A 9070-nucleotide genomic window follows, 5' to 3' on the forward strand; every position below is an offset into this window, starting at 1 on the left:
GAACGTGCAACCTATATTTGTTGGCAGAGAACTATACCTGTTATTGCTATCTGTGACAATAACTACATCCTAAAAATTATCATTCTAATATCATTTACACGCGGATCAGATTTCTTTCTCGAAATCGCTTAATTCGGTAAAATTAATGACGGCCGTTACAAGTGTTAGGTACGGTCGACGTTGTTTAACGCAGTCGACATCGATCCAAGGTTGTACTCTAATTTTAGTGGGCCAACCAGCGGGAGAGTCGACACGCTATTGCCCCTTTCACGGACGCGAAATGCTACGCGCCAAATTGCATAGAAATTCAATTTTATTGACTATCAAGCAGATAGTCAATTTGAAGACAGTAGTTAACGCGAATCGTTCGTAGCCGCGAACAAAAGCTTCCTCCGTTGATCTTATTATATATATAGATACGATATTGGAGTATATAATTAGTCCGACTTAGTGCTCGGCCAGAAAGTTAAACTGCTCTATTTAAAACAAGCTTATCAGTGTAGCTGTATAAACTAGGATGAAGCTAAATAGACGTTAGAATTCCCTATGCGTTTGCTAATCCATCTGTCGGCGTTGATTCGGCGATTGGTGATTGTATTAGCGAATAGGGAGTATCACGAGCAGGTAATTACCTTATAGTTCAATTAATGCTTGCCAAACCTAGATTGATATCATAAAAATTCAGAGGTTTACTCTGTTTATCGTACGTATCTGTATCGTCAAAGAGAAGCCGAAAGAGAGAGAGAGAGAGAGAGAGAGAGAGAGAGTAAGAAGACCAAGGAATGGATAGTAACGAATTTCCTACGAAAGACGTTTTCGCGTGCGTTTAATCGATCGAAAAAAGAAAACAAAGAAACAAAAGAAAGGAAAGAAAAAAAAAGTAAGGGCGTCCCATTAATGGCATTAATTGATCCGAAAGAATAGCGCGAAAGTTTCGTTCGACAGGTGGTCGAAAGAGCTGGATCACGATCACGGCGCGTCTATCGCTTTTCATACTCTTTCCGATGGACGTTCCCCTTTTCCCGGCACCGCCGGTCTTTGGTGGCGCCGCGACGTCCATCAATGACGTCTGCGACGTCGCCTCGTCCGACGTGGTGACGCACCGGAAAGGAGAACGACATGCAGCAGCCGTCACAGGGAATGCTGCTTCATCTTTGGAATTTGGAAAAACTCCCGTTGTTCGCGGGAAAGGACATCGTCGTAACCTTGTTCATCCGAAAAGAACAACGATTACGAAGAAGGAGGCAAGTCGACGTCACGTTACCACCGAATTTCGCGTAAGAATGACCGAGCCTCGAGATAAGAACGAAGACGACGACGACGACGACGATGACGGCGGCGACGACGACGACGACGACGACGACGACGACGACGACGACGTTATTACTTGCGCCGATGGTAAGTTTCTCGGTCGATTTATATATAACTTTTTTATATTTTCCAAGCTATTAATGAGCTAAATCGAAAATAAAACAAAATTCTGATGTTTGGATTTAAAATTAATCGCTATTACGAGACAAGAAGAATGACATTCTCGTTACTACTTCGTCAGGTGCTATTAACGGAGACGTCAATATTGCAAACTATAAAGAGACATGCGGGCATTTATATTATTTTATAAGATAAAAAAAAAAGGAAAAAAGAAAAGAAACGCTTCCTTTCAAGATAATTCCCATCATATCTGATAATATTGCGTCCGGATTGTGTCCATTAATTTTTACAATTTTGTCGAATTTCGTTCAAATAATTCTATTCAACTAAGAATTTATTTTATCCGACAAACTGCAATAATACTTATCATATATCTCTCCTACGTCGAAAGAATCGATAAAGTATGCCAACGTAACTAATCGCGTAAACTATACCAGCATGTATACGCATATGTTACACAGATGTATGCAAATATATGGGAAATTATCTCTTTAAAAAAAATATCTCGAAGGGACCTTTCTCCTCGACACGCGCATACCGCATACTTGCGTAGATAGATATATTCTTTCTAAGCTTTGCCACTTTGCAGTAGTTAAGTTTTACAAGCTCAAAGCCTAAATTTGATTTCATTTGTATCGCGTGCGTTACTTCGTAATATCTAAATGCGACGTAACATTTAATGTAAACATTTGCAAATTCAGAAAATCTAACAATCCTATATAGGATTAACTCGTAAACCAGGTTATTCGATCGTTATAACAACGATCGTTATAACGAACGAGCGTAATAATTACTCTTTGAAAGGTTCTTTCTTACATCTTTACATGTACACGCATAACGTTTTCTTTGTGAATATAGCTTCGACCGTAACATCGGAAGTTCCGTCTTGGTTACAAAACAGCGTGCATCGCAATAAAGCAACGAGATCTGTAGCGCTACAAACGGCAATAAGGATACCTTTACGGCTAAGATTCTTACCGTCTCTCGCGGATATCATCGAGGAAAATGATCCTGCGTCTGCCAGTTCCAAATCATCCATCATTTGGAAGCATATAAGATTTCTGGGACGCCTGTCGCTCTCTCAATTCGGTAGGATAAGCAATTGTTTCCAATTTTATGTATTCGAGTTTGATAAAAAAAAAGACCACAATCATGTCAACTATAACTATTGAATAGTACTATTTTACGATTGTTTTCGCGTATCGATCGCTTTGAGGGGGGGGGGGGCGTTAGAGAGAGAGAGAGAGAGAGAGAGAGAGAGAGAGAGAGAGAGAGAGAGAGAGAGAGAGAGAGAGAGAGAGAGGAGCCTGCAAAAATCAAAAATAAAATATTGAATTACTCGTCTAGTAGTAAGGCGCGTGTTCACGCGTAAAATAGAAATGTTCAATTTTCTTCTATCGAAATAAACGATAAGCATTGAAATCGTCTTTAGGACTCGTCTGGTTATTGAGCATATGGACAATAGCAGGAGCCGCAGCCTTTTGCGCAACGGAAGGACCGCGCGAGCGTGAACAGGTCGTAGAATTGAAGGATATGCAGAAAGATCTGGCGGTCGGCTTAGCCACCGAATTACGCCAGCTACGTACGGAGAAAGAGAAAGACATGGAGCCCGTATGGAGTAACAAGGTGCGTCAGTATGTTGCAAAACACGAGCAACTTCTTCTCGCAGCTGTAAACTCTGGATATGGCGAAGCCAACGACGGTGGACAGCTTTGGACCTTCCCCGGTTGCGTGCTCTTCGCTGTATCGCTTATCACCACTCTGGGTGAGCTGTCAAATCTTGTCTCTTAAATCTTGTCCGGTGCTCTCGTTAAATGCTCGCATAACGGCAATGATAACGTTCTATAGCATTCATTTTTCATTACCCATTCGCAACTACGTATAAATGCATGCTTCTAATTGATTCTCCTACCTTCCAAACAAATATCTCCCACCAAAGACAATAAGGACACGTAAGTAATATAAAACATTAATTTTTCGTCGATTTTAACGAGACTTACCGTTTAACTTACCGTTTAACTTAACGTTTAAATCGAGACGTAGGATGCACTTCTTTTGAGGCATCGATTTTCTCATAGGTTTTGGAGCACCGGTACCTCGGACGAATGCTGGCCGTACCGTAGCGATTGTATTTGCAGCCATTGGCATTCCAGCACATTTTCTTCTAATAATGAACGTCGGTATTTTGCTAGCAGTCCGATTGCAAAAGTATGCCATTAGGAAAACGTCCGATAAGAAGGACTTACAACAGGATCCCGCGGATATTTGTTGTTCACCGGCAACAGTACCTAAGTGGGTCAAACTCGTTCCCTTTGTTTGTATCGGTAAGTGCACAAGTAGAAACTTTAAAATCTAACTAATGCCAATCGATCGATTATAACTTGCCCATCGAGAAATGTCAAGCATACATATACATACCTATATCTATATATATAGTCGTTAACGTATAAAAGCCCTTTAAAGCGGCTTCATTTTCTTTTTCCATATAACGAATGCACAGGTGGTTATTACATCCTCGGGGTTTTATGTTTCGGCATAGCCAGATCAAGACCATTAGCGACGAGCGTCTTATTCCCTTTAGATTTCACAGCGGCAGGTGGACTTTCGACGACGCAGGGTTACGTGCGTGTATTTTATGCCATATACTTGGAAGGTGCCGTCATTATAGCAGCCGTAACAGTTGCCGTTCTTAGAGTATCGGCCACTCAAAGTTTGACCAATATCGGTGTAAGATATGGTTTACTAACTGAGGCCTGATCAATGGAAAAGTATATCCCCTTTGATCGAATATATTTGCGCGTATCACACAGGAAATATATCCTTGACGATTCTATAAGAATTCCTTTTGATTATCTCCGTTTCTCGAGAACCAAAGGATAGATACACATCATTAGATTCGTACAGGATGACACGTTGATCCTTAATTTATTAACAAAAACGAACGTATTCAATTTATTTGTACTTTGCAAGTATAATCCAAGTTAATAAAATCTTCATTTCTACGTCATTACTTTTGAGAATAGTTCCATACGATTCAAAAATTTTATTGCTAATTTTCTTATGAAAAATGTTCATTGGTTCTACGTAAAAATGTTAATCGAAACAAACGCGCGCATCAATTTTGCGAATGCTTTCCTTTCACATCGCAAGTTTCTATTGATTTCTATTTGATATTGGTTGAGAGTACGACGGACTAAAATTATATTCCTTGACATGGACTATCTATCTATCTATCTATGTATACACACACACACACACATATGTATATATGCATGCATGCATGCATGCATGTACGTGTAGATAAAATCGTACGACGTTGAAAGAAAAAGAGAGTACAAAAAAGAGATTATATAGTATACAATTATTATAGTATATCTTTTGTACAGTTTTTATTGCACAAGTTCGTGTGACAATAAAGTAGTACTGAAAAACACAATGAAATTAACCTCGACTTTATCGCTACACCCAGAAAATCCAAAATTTCCACGTAAATTTCCTATTTTCAAATAATCCGATATAATTCATTCATTCCATATGACGTATGAATACATTTACATTCTACTTGATACCCTATCACAATTGAAATGTATCCCTCTGAAAACGGAAGGATATTAATCGGATTCGAGGAGGAACAGTGGATCAATTTCAAAGGACCCGACCACTCAACACGGACATGCTTACTCATTCATACGTAGCGCTAACTTGTCATATTTATTATATCAATAATACACGTACATGACTGTGAACAGCTAACGATTCTTATGCCGCCACGCACATTGTATTACATAATCAATCGAAAATTAATCATTTTGATAAAACATAATTAAGAATTCAAAATATATTCAATCTAACGAATGTAACGTTTAATGTGAAACATTCTACGGTAGGTATTCACAGCGTGAGTGTAATATCAGATACTCCTTAATTATATATATATATATATATATATAAAAAAAGAAAAAAAAAAGAAAACAAAAGTATACTACAAATGTAGATATAATGTTGCACAATTCACTATTACGTGAATATCGATAATGTATTAAGTCGACAACTCTTTTATTGATAACATTTATAAGAAACTTATCACCTTACATAGCACTACCATTACGAGCCTCTTGTTTCCTTATATCGTTACTATCTTCGTTTCTTCTATCGTTATTTTCGGCATTAACGTCTGAATCAATATTAACTGACATCACGTTCCCTTGCTCTTTATCACCCGGGTGTTGAGGCATAGAAGCTGAAGATTTATCGTTGCAAGTAGATTCGTCCCCATCTAAAGCCACTCGTATGGATTCTACCAGATCTAGTGGCCCTACAAAAGATTGTTTTGTTCCTGTGGAAAAAAAAACACACACACACACACACCTTACCTTTTTAATTTGTACATACACTTTGTTAATTTATTATTCTTGCAATAATTAAAAAGTCACGATGTCAAAATAAAGACAAGAAAGAAGAAAGAAGAAAAAAGAAAAAAAAAAAAAAAAGTGCAACTTAAAGTATAATAAGTAGGAGATCTTTTCTTAACGCCGATTTACTAAGTACGAGATATCTGTCAATGTGACAACAATACGACAACCTCGAAACGTTCCATGTATGTCATATGTTTTTCTCAAGAATAATTATAATATTAAGTTGATAAAAAATTGCGCAATTATCTACATAACAAATGTAAATTAAGATTGTTTCTCGAATATGCGTTATATGATGTACAATGCTCCAGGGTATTCGTTTTTGATGCACAATTAACTTACCCAAAATGATTTTATCCAAAGATAGCTTTTTTAATTTTGTTAAGTAGGCCATTGCTTTGATCATTTTCTATGTTCTGCCACGCTTGAGTTTGCTTCTTTGGACCTGTAGAGCCTAGAGAAGAAATAGTTTTAAATGGAGGCTACGATTGTTCATGTCGAAACCAACATTTCAAAAAAGAAAAAAAGAAAAAGGATCTCAATGTGAATACCTGATCTCGATGTTTGAAAAAAAAAAAAAAAAAAAAAGAAGTTGAGAAAATTTTAAACCGCAAAACGTCAATGAAACGCATATGTCACATTTATCATAGAATTTATTCGGTTAGCAAAGACAGGTACAATTAAAAAGAAAACTCAAGCGATGCACAGGTCTAACTGGTCCTACATGATACTCAAACGTTCTATAGTCAGAATATTTGAGCCAGAATATGAGATTACGTGAAAGATCAATAAGCAAAGTGATTATTATTATTATTATTATTATTATTACTATTATTATCATTATTATTATTATAATTCAAGAGCGAATCAATTATTTCATAATCATAATCTATGAATCATCGAAACATGAAATAGATGGAAACGTTCGAATAATTAGGAATTAAATTTTGTCGCTTAATCTTTTTTTAGGATATCATGATTTTTTACATCTATCCTTACCGTCTGTTTTATAAGTTATGCCATATATACTGCCTGGTGTGTCGGATTCAAGTTCTGCGTATGCTTGAAGTAAAGCTTTTTGTTTTTTCGTTAAATTTGTTGGTACGGTTATCTTAATATTTACGTAATGATCGCCATAACCATATCCGTTTACTTTCCTCAAACCTTTGCCTGTTAGGCGTATTTTAGTATGCGAATTGGTAGCCGGACGGATCTGTACTGTTTGATCCTCATAGACACCTTCTATCCTTATTGTACCACCCAGTACAGCTTGTGACAATGATATTTCGGCGTCGGTATGCACATCGGGTCCGTCTCTGCGAAAGTACTTAGATTTTTCCACGCGGAATGTTATAAATACTTCTTTATTACCAACAGCCAAGCGTACTGTTTGACCATCCTCTACACCAGCCGGTACTGGTACAGTTACTTTTTTGGATTGCACCTTTAGCAAAAGATCGCACAATTGAAACAAGATATTTCTCTCGTGTGTAAACATGCAAAGAATGCGTTATATTGAAATATTAGGAAATGCTGGAAGATAAGCTTGAAGGACAAGTATACACTACCGTTTGTCCTTTCCCTTCGCACTCTATGCAAGGATATTTTATGTATATCCTGGTACCATTGCAATAGCGACAAGTTGAGCGCATTACGAAAGGCCCTGTGCTAATTGTTTCCATTCCGGTGCCATTACATGGTTGACACCTGGCAGCCTTCGTTCCTGGCTCACACCGGGAACCAGCACATTTTGTACATGTATCTATCACGTTTAATTCAATATCTTTATTTACGCCTCTGGCAGCTTGCGAGAATGTTAGATTCATTATTACCTATATATATGTGTGTGTGTGTGTGTGTGTGTGTGTGTGTGTGTGTGTGCGTGTAAGAAAGAAAAATATTAGTTATTACGAAATAAAATAATAGTTACTTTTTACAAATAGAATTTTTACGATGAAATATAGAAGTAATTGGTACCTCCTGTGACGCTCCAAAACCATATTTTGATTCTGCAAAATCTTCAAAATCGCCAAACATGCCACTTTGGAAGCCAGCATCTCCAAAAATTTTTCTAAATAATTCCTCTGGATTAACCGTTGACCTAAAGTGCCACTGCTGTTGAAAATCTTTAGCGCTTTGCCCGCCTCCTTGACCCATTCCCATCTGTTCCGAGGTTGCACCCCACGTATCATATTCTTTTCTTTTAGCATCGTCGCTCAATACCTCATAAGCTTCAGAAACTTCTTGAAACTTTCTACTCGAATCGGGATCGCCCTTGTTCGTATCAGGATGATACTTTTTTGCAAGCTGGTAATAAGCTTTCTTTATATCCTTTCCAGAGGCATTCCTCGATACGCCCAAAATTTCATAATAATTACGTTTTAAAACTTTATGCGTCGTATGTATTGTCCTGCACTGCTGTACAAGATGCTCTATAGTACCTACATATAGAAAATGCATTGAAAGTTAAAAGAATAATTAAGAATGATTCTCTCGCTAAACTCGATATCGAATAGAGAGAGAGAGAGAGAGAGAGAGAGAGAGAGAGAGAGAGAGAGAGAGTCAGTCGAGAATTCAAATAATTTGAATAAATAATTTTTTTTTTTTATGTAATACGCATGTTATTATTAAGAGGTTAATGCACGGCGGGTAGTCATGATATTTAGACAGTGGGCGAGGTTATGTTCGCATTTTGCCGCACGGGATGTTAATTCTCACGTTGATCTCAAAAATCGTCGAATAGAAAAGGATATGTGCATTATTGAACAACTTAATGTTAATTCGTTCGTTTATCCAGGAATAATGATAAGTGATAATATTTGAGAGGATAAAAAATGATGTAATCCTAGGATCCTTCGTAGGACGGATATAATTGTGCATATACGTTATACGTTACGTTTTCCCATTTTCTTATTATTCCAAGTATCGACATCCATTGCCAAGGTCGCAGCATATCGCTGACATCCATTGCATCGTTGTAAAGTGTTGCACGATAATTTATGAAGTTTATTACAACTGATTAAACTGATATATTTTGGCCTAAAAATGATCGCGAGTCCTTTGCCGGCCGCCATGTTGTATGAAAGACGCATGGCTCCCTTTTCGTGTCACGTGAGATACGCGTTGTACAAGCGTTAAGCAGACGACGTCGTCGACATTTAGATTTTATACTATTCTAATTATTTTTTATTTCCTCGAAGTTTGCACCACTGAATTGGCGAGAA

General features: G+C 37.5%; 2 protein-coding genes across 6 annotated transcripts; one reads left to right on the top strand and one right to left on the bottom strand.

The window, feature by feature from the left end:
- Positions 1 to 62: 62 nt before the first annotated feature.
- On the top strand, positions 63 to 8060 carry LOC124949493 (potassium channel subfamily K member 10-like). 3 transcript variants are annotated; one of them, XM_047494621.1, is made up of 5 exons: positions 63 to 1398; positions 2290 to 2520; positions 2864 to 3196; positions 3510 to 3755; positions 4013 to 8060. In XM_047494621.1, the coding sequence occupies exons 1-5, from the start codon at positions 1005 to 1007 to the stop codon at positions 4186 to 4188; spliced, it is 1380 nt and encodes a 459-aa protein (XP_047350577.1). In that variant the 5' UTR covers positions 63 to 1004; the 3' UTR covers positions 4189 to 8060. The 3 variants fall into 3 exon arrangements, with proteins under 3 accessions (XP_047350577.1, XP_047350579.1, XP_047350576.1); XM_047494620.1 differs by having other exon boundaries at positions 83 to 1398; positions 3932 to 8051; XM_047494623.1 differs by lacking the exon at positions 2290 to 2520 and having other exon boundaries at positions 75 to 1398; positions 3932 to 8060.
- LOC124949492 (protein tumorous imaginal discs, mitochondrial) lies at positions 5124 to 9045 on the bottom strand. Of its 3 annotated transcripts, XM_047494618.1 has the most exons (6): positions 8743 to 9039; positions 7824 to 8287; positions 7415 to 7678; positions 6846 to 7290; positions 6189 to 6300; positions 5723 to 5767 (listed from the first exon to the last, which is right to left on the bottom strand). In XM_047494618.1, the coding sequence occupies exons 1-5, from the start codon at positions 8936 to 8938 to the stop codon at positions 6200 to 6202; spliced, it is 1470 nt and encodes a 489-aa protein (XP_047350574.1). In that variant the 5' UTR covers positions 8939 to 9039; the 3' UTR covers positions 5723 to 5767; positions 6189 to 6199. The 3 variants fall into 3 exon arrangements, with proteins under 3 accessions (XP_047350573.1, XP_047350574.1, XP_047350575.1); XM_047494617.1 differs by lacking the exon at positions 6189 to 6300 and having other exon boundaries at positions 5124 to 5767; positions 8743 to 9034; XM_047494619.1 differs by lacking the exon at positions 5723 to 5767 and having other exon boundaries at positions 6188 to 6300; positions 8743 to 9045.
- Positions 9046 to 9070: the final 25 nt, after the last annotated feature.

Source organism: Vespa velutina, chromosome 5, assembly GCF_912470025.1.
Source record: "Vespa velutina chromosome 5, iVesVel2.1, whole genome shotgun sequence".
Taxonomy (NCBI): domain Eukaryota; kingdom Metazoa; phylum Arthropoda; class Insecta; order Hymenoptera; family Vespidae; genus Vespa; species Vespa velutina.